This window comes from Rhinolophus hipposideros (assembly GCF_964194185.1).
Source record: "Rhinolophus hipposideros genome assembly, chromosome: 2".
NCBI classification, from domain to species: Eukaryota; Metazoa; Chordata; class Mammalia; order Chiroptera; family Rhinolophidae; genus Rhinolophus; species Rhinolophus hipposideros.
This window is the reverse complement of record NC_138048.1, coordinates 66,109,509-66,131,752: the sequence shown is the minus strand read 5'-3', so window position 1 is coordinate 66,131,752 and position 22,244 is coordinate 66,109,509. Positions and strand designations below refer to the sequence as shown.

The window sequence follows — 22,244 nt, the reverse complement described above, 5'->3', positions numbered from 1 at the left end:
ATATTACTAGCTCTGACACTGAGAGCATCTGAAAACAATGACAACCCAGTACCTAAGAGCACACCTGGCTCTTTGTTTTCTAAATACCACTCCCCAGTAAAAGGAAGTCTGGCTCCTTGAAGAAATGGTTGGCATGAGAAAAGGGCAAGAAAATCCTGGAATGTTTTATATTGGCAGAAACTAAGGAAGTAGGCAAAAAAAACCTGTGCGGACATGTCAAAAGGGCACAAGCACTAGCTTGAAGGGATTTATACTCGTCAAATCTGGAAAATTTAAACATCAAAATAAATAATGATAGTAAAAGATTATATCCCTAAAATAAAATAAGAATCCATGAATCCATAGGAATATAAATAAATGAATGGATGGAAAGAAAGAGAAAAAGAGAAAGATCTTCCTTAAAGTAAAATTCCAACTAATAAATGTAGAAAGAATGATTTAAAAAAAATCACCATTTGGCAAATACCACAGTAAATAATCACTGCAGGAAAGAATCATCAATGAATGTTAAAATCACTGACTAAAAATATGATGAGAAATAAAACATCCACATAGTCTCTAAGTATCCCCCTAAGATGATACTTATTAAGCACAAGAAGAAAAATGGCAACTTTACAAAGAAGAACCCTGGCAGGCGTGACCTTAACCCATGATCAAAGTCAACAGCACCAATGATGCAAAGTATTCACATCATGTCCTTCCCAATATGATACACTGGGAAGGACACAATATGACTTCTGTGCTGTTGGGTTTTCTTTAAATTAAAGTTTATTGGGGTGACAATTGTTAGTAAAGTTACATAGATTTCAGGTGTATACTTCTGTAATATATCATCTATACGTATAATTACATCTATATATCACATTGTGTGCAAAGGGGATCAAATATATGGTGAAGGAAAGAGAACTGACTCTGAGTGGTGAACTTCTGTGGTATTCTTGCCAAAAACTAAAATAAAATAAAAAATAACCTGAATTTAATCATAAGAAAACATCAAACAAACCTAAACGGGGACATTCTACAAAACAGCTCTTCAAAAATTACCGGATCATAAAAGCAAAGAAAACCTAAAACTGTCCATATTAAAGGAGACGTAACAAGTACATGCAAAATTTCATCCTGGATTAGATCCTAGAACCAGAAAAAGGGCATCGGTAGACAACTGGCAAAACATAAATAGTCTGTATATTAGATAATATTGTTACCAGTGTTAATTTCCTAATTCTGATCATTGCAATGTAGTTATATAAAATATTAATATGTGGGTTACCTGGGTGAGGTGCCTGCAGGAATTTTTTGCACTATTTTTAGAACTAGTTTGTAAGTTAAAAGTGATTCACACTGAAAAGTCAATAAAATTCACACTCAAAAGTAAACAGCAGAGCTAGGGATAATCTGGTTCCAGAGCCCATATCACCATGCTCCACTGCCCCACAGGACAACTCAGCAGTATTAAGGACTAGCTCAGGTATCAGAATGTTCTGAATGTCTTATACACGCTAAATCATTCTTATCATCTTCTTCTGGAGGTATAGAGAAGTTAGAAAATATTTCCAATATCATATATCTGGTATGTAGTAAGACTACAATTTAAACAGTCTGACCCCAAAGTCCATGATTTCATGTTCTTAGCTAATATCCTAAAAAAACAGATGCTAGAAAAAGTAACAATAAGAAATCAAGAGATCCTTAAAAACTAAAGATATCATTGTCGAAATTTTTTTTAAAAAATCAATTTAAAATTCAAGAATAGCTCTAAGAAATTAAAATAAAGGAATGATAAAAGAGAGAAGAGGTAAACAATATAAAGAATCCATCCAGCTGGTCCAACACAGGGCTAATAGTATTACCAGAAAAGAGAGAGAAAAAACATGAGAGCAATATTATCAAAGAAATAGTATCAAAGAAAATTCCCCTGAGCTCAAGAGAAACAGGAGTATGCAAATTGAAAGGACAAATGAAAAAAGACCTAGACCTAGACACATCCATCATTGTGAAATTTCAGGTACCAAGGATAAAAAGGAGAAACCAAAAGCTTCCAGGGGGAAAAAAAAAACAAAATTAAAGTCAGTCACCCCTAACACTGTCAACTATGAAGGCACAATGCAAACATTTTTAGACATACAGAGGCTCAGAAAAATTTATCTCCCATTACCCCCTCACTAAAGAGGGAGATGTGTTGTGATATACATTTATATTTATTCTTCCTTCAAGTAATGTGAAGATGCATGCAAATAAGATTATTTTTAGAAAAAGAAGAAAACATGTATACTCGAGTATACTAGCCCAAGCGAGAGAACAACAAAGAAAAGTCCAAAACTGACAGCGTGCAGCAAACCCAGACGGCGATCAGTGGAAAATGGAGCAAGTGGAAGAACTGATGATAAAAGGGGGATTCCACACAGTGTGACTGAGAGTTTGAAGGGAAAAGTCAATATGCTAGTGACACATAATGTAAGAAAAAGAAAAGAAGAAAGGCAATGAAAAACTCTAGGAAATACAAAAGGCTACACAATTAAATTATGACCCAAATGTGAAACAAATTAGAAAAAGGAGTCAGTGGGTTTCATGATGATAGATAAGTGAAATGGATTGTATGCAATAAAAAGAAAGATTTAGAAGTTACTAGATGGTTTTGTTAAAAAGGTATAAGATTCTTCTTTTTTAAACAAACGTGTCAGAAACTCAAGGAAACACAAAAGTCTATTTCAAAGTTATACTCCACATATGAAGCAAACTAAAATGGGCATGATTTTGAGCAATTGCTGCCATTCATGAAAGGGTTACCCATTTTAACTTCTCTTTTGAGTAGCATTGAATTGACAAGAAAAAAATTCTGAGATGTCCCACATTAAATTACAGCAGGCCAGAGGATGAAAGGAAGAGACAGATGGGTTAACCAGCTAACAGCTGTGGGCCAAAACCCACAAAAGGTGACTTACATTTCCGAATGTATGTTGAAACTTTGAATTAACTTCCAGGTGGCTATTTCCACAATTTTCTAAAGAGAAAAGCCAGCCACCACCAATTATACCAGGTGCCTCCAATTCTTGCTTAGACAAGAACTTTCCAAACTGATTCCCACCCCTAATCCAAAAAGAACAATCACTTCTTCCTTATGGACTATATGCACTTATCCCAGAACTAGCCCCACTTTACCTTATCCCACCCCATTTACCTATTACCAATGTAAATTCTTTCAAAACAAATTATATCTTTCTTCCCCAAACTCACTGTATAAAAGAGTCCCATCAATCCCACGATGGTGGACATATTGTCTCCTCCACCTAGCCCTGCTGCTGGTGGTTTAGACTGCATGCTGCAAGACGTGGTCCTTTTTCTGGCTAGCATGTGTCTCAATAAACCCTTTCTTTCAGAAAAGTTTTTGCCTATGAAAGCTTTTGTTTAACAGAATCATGACATTGGAAACATAGATAAGAAAACAGCTCTACAGTGAACAGTATTTCCCTACTGATATTTATGCAAAAGCCGAATGTCCATTTTCAACAACTGGAATCAACCTGCAAATAAAGCATGGAAAATTTAATTTAATTATAGAATAAACAAAATGTGATCAATCTTGACAATGCCAAAGTAAAACTATAGCCAACTCAGCACAGGAGATAGAAAGGAGAATGGAGAACAAAGAAAAGGTAGGGGATGAGTGAGGAAGGGAGAAGAAGATAGAAATAAATGGAAGGATTTATCATATTTATGGATAGAAAGAATTAACATCATTCAAATTTCCATACTACCCAAAGCAATCTGTAGATTCATTGCAATCCCTTTGAAAATACCAATGGCATATTTCACAGAACCAGAACAAATAATCCTAAAATTTATATGGAACCATGAAAGATCCCAAATAGCCAATGCGATCTTGAGAAAGAAGAACAAAGCAGGAGATATCGCACTACCTGTATCAAACTATATTACCAGGCTATAGTAATCAATAGCATGGTACTGGCATAAAAACAGACTTATAGATCAACGAAACAGAACAGAGAGCCCACAAATAAACCCACGCCTATATGGTCATTTAATCTATGACGAAGGAGACAAGAATATACAATGGGGTAAAGAGAGTATATTCAATAAATGGTGTTGGGAAAATGACAGATATATGCAAAAAAATGAAACTGGACTATCTTTTTATACCATATACAAGAATAAATTCAAAATGGATTAAAGACTTAAATGTAAGACCCAAAACCATAGAACTCCTAGAAGGAAACAGCAATAAAACAGACATTGCCTTAGTAATATTTTTTCTGATATGTCATCTTTGGTAAGGGAAACAAAAGAAAAAAATCAACAAATGGGACTACAGCAAACTAAAAACATTTTGCACAGCAAAAGAAACCATAACAAAATGGAAAGATAACTACTGAATGGGAGAAGATATTTCACCAATGATACACCTGATAAGGGGTTAATATCCAAAATTTATAAAGAACTCACGAAACCTAACACCAAAAAAAACCCAAAAAAACAACAAACCATTTAAAAAATGGTCAGAGGACCTGACCGGACATTTCTCCAAACAGGGCATACTCATGGCCAATAGGCAAAAGATGCTCATTGTCACTAATGCTCAGAGAAACACAAATTAAAACAAGGAGATAGCACCTGACACCTGTCAGAATGGCCATCATCAATAAATCAAGAAACAGTAAGTGTGGGTGAGGCTGTGGAGAAAAGGGAACCCTCGTGAACTGTTGGTGGGACTGCAAATTGGCACAGACACTATGGAAAACGGTTTGGAGGTGCCTCAAAAAATTGAAAACAGAACTACCTTATGACCCAGCAATTCCACTTCTGGGTATTTAGCTGAAAAAAATCCAAAACACTAACTCCAAACAATATGTGCACCCCTACATTCATTGCAGCACTATTTACAATAGCCAAGATATGGAAGCAACCCAAGCACCCATCAATAGACAATTGGATGAAGAAGATATGGTACGTATACACAATGGAATATTACTCAGCCACAAAAAAGGATAAAATCTTACTCTTTGCGACAACGTGCATGGACCTAGAGGGTATTATGCTGAGTGAAAGAAGTAAGACTGAGAAAGATAAACACCATATGATCTCACTTATATTGAAATCTAAAGAACAAAAATAAACAAACAAACAAAACAGAAACAGACTCATAGATGCAGACAACAAACTGACGGTTGCCAGAGGCGTGGTGGGTTGGGGAGCTGGGTGAAAGATGAAGGGACTGGGAAATGCAGATGGGTAGTTACAGAACAGTCATAGGGATGTAAAGCGAAGCATAGGGGTTACAGTAAATATGGTAATAACGCTGTACAGTGCCAGGTGGGTACTAGTCAGGGGGATCACTACGTAAAGTACATAAATGCCTAACCACTATGCTGTCCACCTCAAACTATTACAAAACAATACTGAATGTCAATTGCAATTGCAAAATTTAAAAAAGGGGGGGATTGGTGAAGGGGAAGAGGAGGTTTAGATTTCTAGGTATAAGACACGTAAGTCATGGGGATGTGATGTACAGCACAGGGAATGTAGTCAGTAATATTGTGGTAGCGTGGTACAGTGTCCGATGGTTGCTGGACTTACCATGGTGATCTCTTCTGTACGTAGATAGCTACATAAATGTTGAATGGCTGTGGTGTACCCCTGAAACTAATATAATATTGTATGTTAGCCATATTTTAACAAAAATCTTTTTCTAAAAAAAAGACCATTTCAGTAGAATATTAGAATGGAAACCAGAGTGCTGGAGAGAATGAATGGGAAACAAAGACCTGACGAGGACAATTATAACTGGCAGAACTCTAAGGACAAAAAAGAAAAGAAAGGTTGCTAACAGGAGGAATGAAAAGTAAACGGAAGGTTGCTGTTGCTATTTTTATTTATATGGAAAAAACTTAAGCATGCTTTTAATTTGATCAAGGAGCAGAAGTGATGACAGGTGATGAAATCCAGAGTACAGGGTGAGGAATCAGCCTTGTCCAGAGAAGGGATATCTACTCTTCTGAAATAAGAAACAAGGTAGGGGAGGGCTCAGATGGGGAGGCAGAAAGCTGATGCGATCAAGCTAATGGCAGGATCATGGAGAGCTTCTGTTCCCTAATGAAGTGTATTTTGACCATCTCAGTCCATGGCAAGTGCATTTGGAAATCTATCAGATGGGAGAATTTTGAAAACATAAAAACTAGCTGAGATTAGAGTTGCTGATCATGCCATCCAAACCTGAATGATCAATGTTCAAATGTACATGACAAAATCAGTACTTAAATTTGGGGATAACATCTAATTGCACTCTCTGAATTATGAATTAAGATCCCGACGTTTAGCATCATAATGCTAGAACTACTTTTTTTACATGTGTTCTATCTCTCTTTCTATTAGGTTGCTGCAAAAGTAACTGCGGTTTAAAAGATTAAAATACTTGGTGCAATTACTTTTGCACCAACTTAATAATTAATCTAATACGGTAGGTTATTTGGCTACTAAATACTATAAATAGAAATCCATGTTTATGACAAATTTTAGAAATGTACTTTGAGCAACTAGTTCTCTTTCAAATGAATATGCAAATTAGCAGATAAATTGTTTGACTTTATTTTAAATTGTGGATGCCTAAGCAAAATTTATCCATGCTTTTTGCTTTTTTAATTTCTGTTAATGACCTTCCATCCTAAAGTGGTTCGTCTTCTGGGCATTTATGCTGCTGAAACAGCGTTGTGTTACTCCATGCCAGGGTTGCCCTAAGTAACCTGAACCCTGCAGATTTTAATAAAATGAAGACGTTTTTCCTCTAAAGGTTTTATTTTAAATTAAGATACAACTAAAGCCATAATTTTGAGACTGCAAAAATAGGTAACCTCATTAAAAACAAAAGAACAGCTAAGGGTATTTTGAAGCAGACTGACCGGTTTAAAAAGTCTTGGAACTAAAACTAAATCTGTGGTGACCCCAAACACACATGGGTATTGCTAAGGCAGCCCCCACTTGACAACATCAGGATGTAATGGAAAAACTGGTAGTGAGCTTAAAGGAAAGTATTGATTGAGCAGTTTTGTGTGTCCTGGATTACTGGAACCGGATACAGTCAGACTCTAGTGTAACACTGCTCAAACCAGACTGAGGGTTGTTTACAATTCCCTGGGCAACTTGAAACTTTGCGATTTCAACAATGGCATCAACGAACTTGATCATTTTCAGTAATGTCATCACAGTGATTTAACACTTCACATGAATGTGTTTCTAGCTTATAAGCAGGCTACCAATAACCCCTTTTATCTCACACATAGCTGAAATAGTGAATTGCAATCTTGGTATCACTCTATGCTAAAATTACAAAGCAGGTTTTTAGAGTTCAAATAAACCACTTTGTTTTATTATTCTACAATCATTGCCATTCTGCCTATTTCTGGTTCTTGGTAAACCTTACTCATTGGTCTTACCCTTGTCTTTAGTAGCCTTTTTAAATCAATGCCCTTTTTTTTCAGTTGATTTTTTTTAAATGTTTTTTTCAATTACCGTTAACATTCAATATTATATTAGTTTCAGGTGTACAGCGTAGTGGTTAGACATTCATATAACTTACAAAGTGATCCCCCAGATAAGTCTTACACCCCCCCTGACATGTATCGTTTTTATGAAATTGACTATATTTCCTAAGCTGTACTTTACATACCCAGGACCATTCTGTAACCGCAAATGTGTACTTCTTAATCCCTTCACCTTATTCACTCAGCCCCCCAACCTCTCCCCATCTGGCAAGCATCAGTTTGTTCTCTGTATCTATGAGTTTGCTTCTGTCTTGCTTGTTCATTTATTTTGTTCTTGAGATTCCCCATATAAGTGAAATCATATGGTATTTCTCTTTCTCTGTCCAACTAATTTGACTTAGCACAATATCCTCTAGGTCCATCTATGTTGTCGCAAATGGTAAAACTTTACTCTTTTTATGGCTAAGTAATATTCCATTGTATATATGTACCACATCTTTATCCATTCATCTTTTGATTGGAGCATTTAATCCATTTACAGTAAAGTAATTATTGATAGGTATGTAGTTATTGCCATTTTATTGTTTTCTGATTGTTTCTGTAGTTCTCTGTTCCTTTCTTATTCTCCTCACTCTTCTCTTTTATGTTGATGGCTTTCTGTAGTATTGTGTTTGGATTCCCTTCTCTTATTTCTTGTATGTCTTTTGTTGATTTTCAGTTTGTGGTTATACATGCCAAGCTATGTTTATAGCCGTCTATTTTAAGTTGATGGTCATTTAAGTTTGAACACATTCTATAATCACTAACATTTTTACTCACATCTTCCACATTTATGCTTTTGGCATTTTTTTTTCTTTTGTAGGTGTTTGTGTGTATGTTTTAATTTACTATGGTAAATACGCAGGCTCTTCCTACATTTTTATGCCTTGTAACCTTTGTACTAGCTTTGGTGTTAGGTGATCCACTGATTTAATTATGTGTTTGCCTTTGTCAGTGAGAATGTTTTTCTTTGTAATATGTTCTTCTTTATATTTTTTTTCTTCTTCTGAAAAGAACCAGTCAAAAATGAAGAATACAATAACTGAAATGAAGACTATATTAGAGGGAATCAACAGCACATTAGATGAAGCAGAGGACTGAATCAGCAATTTGGAAGACAAGGTAGTGGAAAACACTTAATCAGAAGAGCAAAAAAGAAAAAAGAATCCAAAAATGTTGAACGGACCTCAGGGACATCAAGCATAACAACATTCACATCATGGAGTACCAGAAGGAGAAGACAGAGAGCAAAGATGTCAAAATTATTTGAAGAAATAATAACTGAAAACTTCCCTAACCCGGCAAAAGAAACACATGTACAAGTCCAAGAAGAGCAGAAAGTCCCAAATAAGATGGAACCAAACAGACCCACACCAAGACACATCATAATTAAAATGCCAAAGGTTAAAGACAAAGAGAGAATCTTAAAAGCAGCAAGAGAATAGTAGTTAGTTACCTACAAGGGAGCTCCCATAGACTGGCAGCTGATTTCTCAACACAAACTTTCGAGGCCAGAGGGATTGGACGTAATATTCAAAGTGGTGAAAAGCCAGGACCTACAACCAAGATTACTCTACCCAGCAAAGCTATCATTTAGAATCGAAAGGACAGATAAAGAGCTTCCCAGACAAGACACAGCTGAAGGAGTTCATCACCTCCAAACCAGTATTACAAGGAATGTTAGAGGGACTTCTTTAAGAATCACTGCCTCTTTATGTACTCTTTGTGTAACCTTTGACACACATTTCAGGCTAATATTTCTATGCTTTCTTTCCATGTTGGTTCATCCACCTCTACGTTATAGCCATGCTCTAATTGTCTTTATTTTTTTTGATCCTTTGATCTACACTCTCTCATCTTGATCATTTCTATCTTGTAAAAATCCAGATTTCACTTCTAAGGTTAGCTTTCTTCTCTGCTTTCATAATGGAATTGCCCCATACTTTTATACAATAACTGCTTGCGTGGTCTCTCTGTAAAAATACTTCTCCCTCTTTAAGAATTACTAATAGTATTAGTTTCATTCCAATCTTTGCTTCTAAGCTCTTAGAAACAAGCGATTATTACACCCAAACTTTTTATTTTCTATTAGATTCTACTTTCTTAATACCCACTGGCTACTTCTTTACTCTATCTTTACCCTCGTTCTTAGCTGCTTGAATTGTCCCCTATGACAGTCTGTCCCTTCCCCTCCAATTTTTCCACTTAATAATTCTGATTATTGAGAAGTTTATAAAAATCTTATTTCCCTTTTCTTATATTTTCTAATTTATGTATTCACTCTGTATGACTGATGGAGTTGAAATTAAGTATAATTAATAATCTTGTCAACTCAAAAGTTAAGAGCACACACACAAATGTAGAATAAAAAACCTAAACAATGTTGATTCTGTTTCTTATCTGCTTTAAGCCTTATATTCCAATGACCCTGCTCAAACTGAATTCTTTCTATGTGTAACCAGAAGCATCCATCACTGTCTGGAGACACAAAGCGATATTAAAGGGGAAAAAAAAGGCAGGAGGTCCAGGTATAATCCATGCACATATATTAAAATTACACAATGCCCTTCCATCATAAAAAGAGTCTTCCCTCATAAAAGCAGACAACTCTTCTTTAAAGGGCACACAAGTGGGTTTGCTTCCAAGTTAATGATCTATTAGGGGCTTATATATAGCTAAAAATCAAAACTTTAAAACCCAGGTTTGATTTTTCTAAGTGAGTTTTGGCTATACAACTGAACATTCCATAAGAATAAATGAAGAGGAAAGCTAGCACTAAGTTTTGGGTTTGAGATGGATCATCCCAACACTCCACTCAAATGGTAAAACAGGCAAAGGAAAACCCGGTATCCAACCATTGTGGTAGGAAGTGATACACAGAGGGAATGAGAGCGGGGGTTGGGGAAACAACGTAATAACAAAACCAGAAGATGCCTTTATGAACCAATGGTGACATGTGCCAAGATCAGAGAGATATAATTAACTCAACTCTGTACCTGAGGGCAAAACAAACCCAAACAAAAGGAACTCCAGGGAAGCAGTATGTTCCCCTAAATCCCAGAGAAAACAATACACCATCGAAATACTTCTGATGTACAGTCACAAAGTGACACAATATCAGTCTTTAGGATCAAAACAAAACAGAAAAGACGTATACCCAGAGTAAATAAAAACTTGAAGTTGGAGAAAGGATGGTATAATAGAAGAAATATCTGTGCAAGTCATCTGTCTACCATACTGACTTATTACCGTAGACATTCACAGACAAAATGAACAGTCAAATCAATGATGATCCAAAAGGAAAACTTTCACTCAGTGGTGTTTGGCCTCGATTGCTTCTCAGGTCTCTTTTCTCCAAAAAATGAATTATATCATTTTAAACAGACAACAATCTAGAATAAAAAGACTCTCTTTGGTACTCTCTTTTTCTAGCCAAAAATTAATTTTCTGTTTGTTCCTAAGTAAGAATACCCTTTAAATTTGTCCTTTCCGCTAGCTACTCTAAATGGAGGCGAAAGCTTTAAATCTGAGAAATAATTATCAGTTCACACTAACGGGCTTATAGAAATCCCAGTGTGCTTCTTGTGAATGAAGGGTAAGACTCAATACTCCAACCTCATTTTATTCTCCCTGCAGAAAGATGCCCGTGTTGTCCTTAGCAGTGGTAGGGTATATAAGAGGAGTCAGAGGTCAAAAAGGAAAAGCATAAGAATCGTAGACAGCCATTACCTTGAACTCATGCAAGCTGTATTGGCTGGAAGAGAGTTTATAAGGCTAATTCTCCTAGGCAATTGTGACATTGAACTGAGTTTGGTATACCATGCTTCAAATACCTGTTCTCCTTGGGATCACAGGTTTGTACACCAACACAGATGGCATACACTTGCCTACAATGACAGGTAAGCTATCAAATGTCACACAGCTTAGTACAGAAGGCTAATACCCCATTCTATAAAAAGTGATGCTTTCTTTAAAAGTAGGAACATTATGCTTTTAATCAGACAAACGAATACTTAGTGGTTCACTAAGCCACCTTGATTACTCCAGGCACAATCAGTCATGTCTGGAGAGACAACTCTGAAATGTTCTCCCACTAAATGCCTACTCTTCTTTTCTTCCCTTACCTGATAATGAGCCTGGGCTTGCTGCGCTGAGTTCAAGGTGACATTGCAAAGCTTGCAGTACAGGGGCTTACATAGCTCCTCCAGGGCAGAGTCTTGCTCCCCTCCCTTAGATAACTCTTCTTCTCCTGCCAGAGGTAAGGAAGCCTCCTGCCCAAAAGGCTTCTGTGGCAGATGCTGCAAGGTTCCTGTAGACCTGGCGGCCACTGACATAGGAGGAGACGATGAGGGCCGCTTAGGCAGAGGAAGCCCGGCGTGTTGCAAGAGGATCATTGGGTATGAAAGCCCTGGGCATAATCCAGTGGGCGAGTAGAAGTCAAGTCTTCAAATCTGAATCAAGAGCAAAAACATACTCATTTTAAAATGTGACCTCAGCAATACCACATGTAAATGATCCAACCACCTGACCCCTTTCTCTACTTCTCCAAACCATCTTCGGGACTTTTTTCTTTTTGCCTCATCTAGCAGACTTCCCCTGTCTGTTAATGCACATTGACACAATGCTCTTCCACGGAGAACAGATTTATAGATTTGGTTCTATTTTTCTTGGCACAGCTCCAACTGTGGTCCCTCTGGCCCATGAACATTAATAGCACTGCATCCATAACTAATTAAATCTAAAAGTCACATGGCTGAAATGGACATCAAAGGTCACCTAGTCCAGACCCCTTCCCTCAGGCATACTTACAATTAAACATTCTTGATAATCATGCATAGACAAAAATTCCACCAGCTAAGGACCTTATCAAACGTCTCCTTTCCATCCAAACTAGTCTTTCCATCCGAATGATATCAAAAAGAACGAAATAAAGAGAGTCACTTCTCAGAATCCTTAAAGCACTTCTAGAAGTAGCTAAAATATCAAGGAACTCGAGGAATCACTCGGAGTTACCATGTGACAAAAATAAAAGTGTACCTTCTGATCAACTAATAACATTTAAATAGTTGAGCCAACAGCTCCTCACTGCAGAGGCTGCAAACAGGCTGTAGGCCATGCAGCCACAGACTTGCTCTGTTTGGAATATTTAGTGTTTTGTTTTGCTTTCATTTTTTAAATCAAGGTAGTCTTCAACAGTTAAAAATCAAGAGATTTGTGGCTTCTCTTGATAAAAGAATGACCTGGTAACGTAGCACATGGTCCCACGTGGGCAACAATTAGCTAGTTAGTGCTGAAAAGCAGGGTCCCCGGTAGCCACGCCTGCCTTCTCCGGGCCACCTCAGTCCCCACTTGGCCTGCTGCCTGGATCCTTGAGTTCAGGACCTCACCTCACACAGCCTTAGACTATATATTCAGGAATCCCCTATAAAATCAGAATATTTTCTCTCCCTCTAGAGGTAAATTACCTGTACAAAAGAATGTATCAACCAACTGTCTAATGAGGGAATGGATCACACTACCACAGCCCAAATATAATTCCAGTTCCTCAGTCTTTCAGCTATTTCCTTTCCCTTCCTTATTAGATAACTAGTAGTCTCTATTCTGTTTCCCAAAGAAAAGATCCAATATATTCCAATCCTTCTTTAAGTTTATCCATGATTTCTCGTGCCTGCCACCCAAATGGCATCTTCTAACCCTGAGTATCTCAAAATGAACCACAGTACACATTTTGAGTTCCCATGATTCTAATTAACCCAAATCAAAATCTTTATTTCAAACTCCACTATTCCATTCTCTCAAAGCTATTAAAACTTCTTTTCTTGGTCAACAGAATATGGATATTTGGGGCTGCTGAAATTTGTCATCTGCAATAGAAATGTGTACATTTTATGACAAGATTTATTAAAATTAACCAAATAAATTGTGAAAAGTCAGAAGTCTCTTTTACCATATTTAATAAGTATACACATGTTGAAATGTCAATCAAATAACAACTTTTATACTAAATTCAGGGTCTTGGGGCAGCAGAGGATATCAGTGCAATGGGGAAATAATGTACTTAAGAGCAAAGTACATAAATTATTAGTTATAGTATTTAACAATACCTCGCCTTAATCATAACATTTAGAAAAACAGTATTATTTTATTCTTCAGCAGAAATATGCTGCATGTACCTCTGGGATCATAAAGAAAAGCAATATAGATTTAGAACATTTGAAAAAACAGGTTCTCTATAATCATATTATTTCTCTCAATTAAATCAAGCAAAGACATTCAGAAAGTAAAGACAGATATACGGACATTTTTAAAAGGAAAACTAAGGAGACAAAGACCATTTTTTCAAAAAGTTTAACTACATAATTATAGTAAATCATAATATTAAAAGACGACACATTCTGTGCTCGCTTCGGCAGCACATATACTAAAAAGACGACACATTCTGCCTGTACCGACACAACACACTGATACCAAATTGACATAAATGAGCTGCCAGTTCAGAAGAGAAATGGTGGAGGAGGGTGTCAAAACATCTGGATAAAGGAAATCAGCAATATCAACAGAAAATCAAATGCTACCAATAACAATTAAACATGTCTGGACTTGTTTTATAGAAGCTCACTCCCACTGGAGGAAATTTCAGCATGTGTCTCCCCCATTGTTGCCTACAGATTTTCATCAGAAGCTCTTCTCAGAGCACAGAGGTACAAGAGGTCCCCTTCCATAGGTGATAAAATCCCCTGAATTAAAGAAAAAATTCACACCACGTACAAACTTACTCATTATCGCATTTTATCTTTAGATTTTTAAATAGCTAGACATTCCAAAATTATTTCTTGTAATATTCAGCAATCAAAATGATAATGTCAATTACCAAAAAGAATACATGACAATTACATCACTTACTATACTTGCAAGCAAACAAATATAAACCTAAAAGAAATAAAACCAAGCTTGCAGTAAAAGCGTGAATGGTCGAACATAGAGAAACCAAAGCATATGTGACTCAGGTCCATTCAACTACTGCATTAGGTCAAAAGAAACTAACTTGATGGCTGATGTAAATAAAATATGCCTCAGATCATAAAAACCATTCAATGTGATGCTTGAAGTGGCACAAAGGAAGGATTTATGGTGGTTAATGTCCCGGTTTGGAAGGAGTTGAGGGGACAATAAAGAAAATCAAAGCCTCACGGTGTATCCTGTTTAAAGAAAAGGAATGATTACGGCACAGTTTCATAATTGGACTGGGGCCTACTCTTCACATTACCGTATGAAAGACAATCACCTTCTCATTTGGAGACATCTATAAAGAGAACAATGTAAAGGAACAGGTTACTGGCACCTCAGCAAACTAGGGAAGTCTGTAATTGGCAATTCTGGAAATGAGGAAAAGCCGCTGAGCATGATTCAGAGCGGCCAGAACGCAGCCAGAAGGAATGAGAGAGAAAACTAGAAAAACAATCGGCCGAGGCAAGGTATCTCCTGTAAGGAAGACCCAAAAGGACGCAGGAGTCGGGGGGCCAAGAGGCCTTGGTGCATTGGCGTACGTTTTCCAGTTTCCGCTGTGACGGTGCCTAATGCGAGGGCACCGGTTACATATTTGAATCAAAGCTACAGATACTTCAGCCTCGCCCACAGAGACGCACATCCCTGAAACGTGCAGACGCGTACACAGCAGCGCGCACACTCGCGCACCCCAGCCTCGTAAGGATGCCATCACGAAAGATGGAATCCCCCGTCTCCCAGGAGGGGGAGAGGGCAGCGACAGGGTCACGGCAGCTGCCCGCCGCGATGATCCGAATGGAGCACGTGAAAGGCTTAAAAACAAACAGATAAATAGAAGCAGCGCGAGTCTGTCACGTGGGAGGCAGGTGGAAAGACCGCAGCCGAAAGGAACCGCTAGTCCCCGCGGATCCTGGCTCGTCCCCGACGCCCCGAGGCTCCGGATGGCTCGCACTTACCGGAACCCCGGGGGCGCGCGGGGAGTCGGGGCGCCGAGTCCGCCCGGGACGCCGAGTCCGCCCGGGACGCCCGCCGCCGTCTGCCCTGCGCGCCGGGCTGGGCCGGGCTCCACCCCGCCTCCCTCGGCGCAACGCTCGCAGCCGGCCCCAGCCGAGCCCTCGTAGCAGCTGAAGGCTGACTCAAAAGTCAGTCCAACCGGACCCACAGGGAAACAGCTGCAGGAAGTGACTGCGGAACCGGGAGGCGGCGGAGGAGGAGACTGAAGGCGCCGGCCCGGCGTCGCCACTGCGCATGTGCCTGGCGGAGCGGGCTGCAGCGCGGCCGCGGCGGCTCCAGCATCCCCGGCGCGCGGGCTGCGCCCCGGGCAGGTGCGGACTCTGCGAGCTCGGGAGCCCTGGGCCCGAGTGGGGAACAGAGAAAGGCACGAGTGCGAAGGAGGATGCGCCACCGCCAATCCCAGCGGACCGGTCCTCAGAGCTGTTCATCAGATGCCTTGGAAAGTTGATCCAGAGCAGAAACCTGGGCAGAGCTTTTGCAACTTTTATCTGCTGTCATTGACATCCAAAGCTTTTTCGTTCCAGCCGCGCCCTCAGTCTGCTGGTTGCCAGCTAAATGGAGATGCCAAAATGTCCAGGAGCCATTCAACTACGCAACAGAAACTTTAAACTGTACTTCTTCTCCCCAAGATGAAGAAAGAAGAGCGTGGCTGCCTGCTCAGTGGTCTCCAATCACACTAGAGAACGCGCGCACGCGTGTGTACACACACACACACACACACACACACACACACACACACACACACACACTTGCCCTATCTTTTACAATAACTTGGGCAAGACAGAGAAGACTGTCTCCTGACTCCTGGAGCCTCACCTGCAGGACAGGAAAGACAAGGACGAGATTGGCTAATGCCAGAATGCCACATCCTCTCAGAGTCAACACCACCCTGAAAATGTAGACATTGAGAGGTAAGCTGAGGAAATTCCAGATCTAAAATTCTATTAATTTGTAAATTCTCCCATAGAAAGATCCGCTGGGGGTTTTTTTATTATAGTAAAATGTACATAACTTTACCATTTTCATCATTTTAAGTGTACATTTCAGTGTCATTAAGTACATTTACATCGTTGTGTGCTTGTTTTTTGATCAGTTAAAATGCCAAGGAGATCTATGTATAGCAAGATGTGCCCTAGAAGTAGGCAAATTACTGCAGGAAATTAAGGCTGTTTCTTTGGCTGAAACACACCATCCAGTGCCACCACCAACAAATCAGATAGCCTGTTTTCCGGGAATGATTTCATAAATACAATGATTGTTTAGCAACCATACACACACAGGTAGTGTACACAGCCCATTTGTAATCTATCATACTTAAGTAGGAAACAATTTAGCTGAATTGATTCTCCTGTTTATGTATACATACTTTATGTGTCAAAATTATAAATGGCCACATTGTTTTTTAAATAATAAATGCTGCTGAAATCCACTCTTCAGCCCTTTTTCTGTATGGTTTTTAGCCACTTCACAGTCCACACTCTTTAGCTAGGACCACAACTGAGCCTTGACTTACCTTTCCAACCCGACCTCCCATCAGTCTCCTAAACAGTAAACAAAACAGAATCACTCATGTTTACTTACTGGGCCCCACTCAAACCACTCACTTTCCTGCTTATGTGATTTAGATTAATCTACAGCTTGAGTGCCAAATGCTTCCCAACCCATCCCTGCATTGCCAAATTCTACCTATCCTTTTAGGCCTCTTCTTTGATGAGCTTCCATAGCACTTTCTCTGCACACCTTGCAGACACACCTATTATGTATTGCCTCATATTATACTTACTTAAATAGATGACTCATCTGCCCTATAAACTCCTTGAGTGCAGGAAAGATTCATGTCTTGGAATTTTCAAATTTTGTATTTCATTGTTTTATGCAGTTTTGTATGTCAGAGTAAAAATCTGAAATATTAACTGAGGTATTCCACCCTATAGCTCTACACACACACACATACGTTTCCATGTCCTCTACCCCTAATCTTATACTCTTCCCGGACAGCTAGCACATTTCCTTCCCTGCTTCAGGGAGAAATAAGAAGGAATTTCTCAGAGGATTGCTTAATAGACATTTGAAGCTCATGACAGTGACAACAGTCTCATAAGTCATAGGTTTTGGTTTGAAATAGCTGTACTTCATGAGTTTCAGCTCCTGCAGAGCTGAAAGAAAAAAGAAATTCAACCACAAAAAAAAGTATTAATTTTGCTGTAAAAATAAACAACACCAAAATCTCAATGGCTTATGGCCACAAAGGTTTATTTCTTGCTTGTATTACATGCTGTGGAGCAGCTCCATGGGTCTTCTTATTCCAGGTCCCAGGCTGAAGAAACAGCCCCTAAGTGGGACTTGCCAATTCTCATGACAAATGGGAAGAGCCAGAGAGCTGGGAGAAATGTGTGAGCCTCTTAAAGTTGCTTCTCCAATGTGTTATGACACGTCCACTCAAATCCCATTGGCTAAAGCCTTTCATGTGGTTAAACCCCAAGTCAATGGAGAAGACGTCTACTGCTTCCATAGGCAAATTACATGGCAGTGGCATGGATTATAATCTTCTTACAAGAGGGTGGTAGGGATGGCCAATTGTAAACAATAATGTAATCTGCCACAAACATAGGGGAACCGTTTTCCCACCCAAGAGGTATTGGTGCATATCTCCCCCAAAAAGCTTGTACTTCCCCTCACACCCAGTCCCTGGGATTAGCTTGAAAGAAGCTATGGAGATAGAAATAATAGAACCCCCAGATGTGTTCTAAGACCTGAAGACACAGGAGATCTGAGTTCTCTATTCCTGGGGAGGTGGGGATCTGAAAAGCAACCAAGGTCCCAGGGTTTCTCTTTAATAAGCCAACAGAGAGCAGCATGTTAGCATGAAGTACTTGGGCATGAAGAACCACAGGAATATGCCCAAGCATGTTCCTGATTTAGTATTTATGGCATTAAAGACCATTCAAAGAGGCTGAGAGAGAGGACTGTAGAGGACTGAAGGGCCTAGAGGTCAGAATAAGGAAGGACAGCTGAGTGCATAGATCCAAAAGCGATGGAAAAGGGGACATCAACTTGTGAGGCCAAACCCAAGGGTGTTTGCATCTAAGAACCAAATATCTCTCTTGCCATCTGCCCTCCCTACCCCCTACATAAAGGCTACCCTCAGAAGAACAAGGGAGAGTCATATCATGATAAAGTGATTACATTTAACCAGAAGTGATTTGGGACAGGAGAGATTTGTGAGTAACAGCAGTGCATGCGGAATTGGCTAAATTAAGTTTTCCATCCTTAGGAAGAACAAGATCTCAACATTGAGACTAGTTTCAATTATTTTTTAACAGAATTTTTTATACTCTTAAGTTTTATGACCTTATATGGCATACCTAACTAGTATATTTGTACCACTATGGTTGATTGAATAAACGGATTAATGAAGTGTTTCTCTTTCCTCCCATTTAGAATAGGGATTATAGTACTTGATGACTGTACTTCATAGAAATGTTGTCTCTTTGATGTCACTATTATATGGGAAACTATCTGAATTTATCAGGAGGAAACTCTCATATTAAAACAAAGACCATTATTTTTCATTATGCTAGATCCCATACTGAGAAAAATCTACATTTTGTATTAGTTTATTTACCAAGAAAATGGTTCTAACACACTTTTGGTGTCATGGCTTGAGCATTTGGGGAATGTAAGTCAGACATCTTCATGCTATACCCAAAATCAGAAAAAGGAGAAGCCCTCATCTCTCTCCATGGATTGATACAATTTGTCATGTCAGATCCTGCCTGGAATGTAAATATGTGTCATCCTTTGAGGCTCTACATCCTTTACTCTTATACCCAGGCCACGGCACCTGACGTCTTCCAAATCGACCATTTTAAATCATCAGAGTAAGCCTCCAAAATTCTGTCTCTAATGCCAACTCTGCTCTTCAACACAATCCTTCTTTTGTAATCAAAGCAATACAATGCAACAAATAAATCAAGCAAAATAACCTCTCAAGCATCTTAATAACATTTTTAACTTAAAAAGTAAAATGTAGAGGAATCATAGAAAGATGGGAACGGCAGTGACATGATTTTTAACCCCCCTGAATTCCCCTGATTAAAAAAGTAGACACAATAAGTAGCAAAACCAAAAGTTTATAGACAGCTAGTCCAATGAAGTGTCTCCACACCCCAAATAGTAAGTGATGATAGGGACAAACCACCAAGAGCTACGAGAGCAAGAGAAAGAGCAAGAGAAAGCAGAGAAATACAACAGGGCAACAGACTGAGCATACCCAAGTAGCAGACAGGGACTCCCTGGAAGGCTCAGTGGGCAAATTTGGGAACAGTAGCTGAAACTCAGAGGAGCTTTGCACATTCCAAGAGCAGACAGATGGGTGGGTATGTGATGAGTTCTGAAGGGACTAACTTAGTTAGGGGCCCATAAACTCTCAGGCTAACCAACCCAAACTCCACTTCCAAACTGAGGAGAAAATGCCAGAAATAGAATCAAAATGGTGCAGAGTAGTAAAACAGCAAACAGAAGATCCAGAATAGAAGAGGGGAAGGAGATCTCAGAAAGGAAGCCAGCGCCTAATGAACACTACTGAGGACACGACAAGAGTGAGCTCTAGAGTCTGAAGTTAAAAAGCTGTCCTAGACCACCCAACCGTCAACTTCTAATCAAACCTGTAGATTCAACTGCCAGCTTGCAAGAAATATGGAGGGTAAAGAAATATGTTAAACTACTCTATGGAGATGTACTCAACAAAAATCCAGACTAGAGAACAAATGACCCGATTTCTTCAACAATTAAATTACACAGCATAAAGTGGGCAGGGAGTAAAGAGGAGGATTTTTTAAAGTCTTGAATCTGCAGATTAACATTGTCCTCCAGGAGGAAGAACTCTGTAAAACCAGGAATCAAGGGCAAGAGAAAATGGATACGCCAGCTCACCCAGTCAGGTAGAGAGAGAATCATCCCTTCCTCCACATTTTTGTTCTAGTCTCCAATCCTTGAAGGATTGGATGAGTCCCACCCACATTGGCAAGTGGAATCTACTTTATTCTACCAATACCCAACTGCTATTCTCTCCAGAAACACCCTCACAGAAACCTGGGATAATGTTTAACCAGATATGTGAGCATCTTGTGATCTGATCAAGTTGACATAACATTATCAATCACATCATGTGAGATAATGAATGCTGTGTTAAGCTATTAAATTTTGGGTAATTTGTTATGCAAAGATAACTAATATAAGACTCCCCCCATTCTAAATTCTGTAAACTATATAACAGGGGTGCCAAACATATATATACAAGTGGACACTTTGGTCAACGTTGCTCAAGCAATGTAGTTCACCGTAATCAGAAGTATCTGGATGCTGATGGTAACCACTTTGAGCACCTCCTGTAATTGCAGAAGTCAAACGTAACTTGTATTCATCTTTTGTTATTGGCAGATATTATTACAATTTTAACAGTTTTCTTAAAATGCGTATACATTTTTTGGTACCCTCTGTATACAGATTATTTTGGTAAAAGTAAAAATATGTATCTCATTACTCTTTTTAAGTTCTTGCCTGTTCTTTGCTGTTTATTCTTCCTGATTAGAATCACACTGTCAAATTCCCCAAGAAAAACTCCCATTGGGATTTTAATCTGAAATGCAATCAAACCCATAAATTAATTTGGGGAGAAGTTAAAAATTTACAATATTCTCTTTTCCAGCCACTCTACAATGATTCAAGACTTCTTTGTCCTCCAATACAATTTCGTGATTTTCTTCATCATAGGTACAAATACTATTACTATTATTAAAATACATAAAATATACTTTTTGCGTTAGTGAATGCAATCCATTTTCCTTCAAATAATTATTGCTGGCACGTAGAAAAATTACCATAGTCTCATGTTATCCTCAAGCATTTAAAATAACTTTATTATCTGCCTGTACTATTACTGAAATGGTTACATTCCTTCTTGTGGGCGATGTAAAAGAGAGAAAATGAATCCTTTTAAGAGGAGAGCAATCATATTCCTTTTCTGTAACCTGTGATTATCAGATTATCCAATTTAGGTCTTAAGATCTGCAAGCAGTGGAAATAATTAGCTACTTTCTTAAAAACTCCATAGTTCTTTTCTGACTTAATATCCCTCTCACAACCTCTGTCAATTCTAAAAAAATACTGGAGTTATTTATTTATTTATGTATTTGCTTTAATAACACGTCTCCCTTATTCGAGCCAGCTAGCTTCTGACTATTTCTTTGCCATGGACATCACTAAGTAAACTCAATGTTGCACACCCGTTAGGACAAAGAAAGCCAAATCATGCTTCCTGACACTTCACCCTTGCAGTCACTATTCTGTTTGGGAGAAATACCCATTCATTATGTATCCATGTAGTCTTATCGGCACCATTTTGTGTATGTATCGGTGCTATTTAATAATGGGGAGAATGATATATTTCTTCAATATTGGAAAGGAAGCACACTAACTTGTAATAAGAGCCTACTGTGCCAGGCACTGCAGTAGCAGCTTTCATTCCGTCTCATCCTCGCAGCTCCAGTGAGGTAGGGGTTAATTTACCCATTTTACAGTTGAGGAAAATGATTCTGAAATGTTAAGATATAGTTTAAAAGTATTCAGTTTAGGTCTCTCTGACACCACAGTCTTGGTTTCTACAGAGCTTCTCAAACTCTAACGTATGTA

General features: G+C 38.7%; 1 protein-coding gene across 2 annotated transcripts in view; it reads right to left on the bottom strand.

The window, feature by feature from the left end:
• The window catches only part of ZMAT3 (zinc finger matrin-type 3), a 31,386-nt gene extending 15,689 nt beyond the window's left edge, over positions 1-15,697 (bottom strand). Inside the window, exons 1-2 of one of the 2 annotated variants that reach the window (XM_081029589.1) lie at positions 15,494-15,697; positions 11,657-11,983 (exon numbers count right to left, since the gene is read on the bottom strand). In XM_081029589.1, the coding sequence (XP_080885715.1) occupies positions 11,657-11,926 (270 nt within the window). In that variant the 5' untranslated portion in view covers positions 11,927-11,983; positions 15,494-15,697. The remainder of the gene's footprint in view (positions 1-11,656; positions 11,984-15,493) is intronic. The other variant, XM_081029588.1, reaches the window with a different exon arrangement.
• Between the last annotated feature and the right edge of the window lie 6,547 nt (positions 15,698-22,244).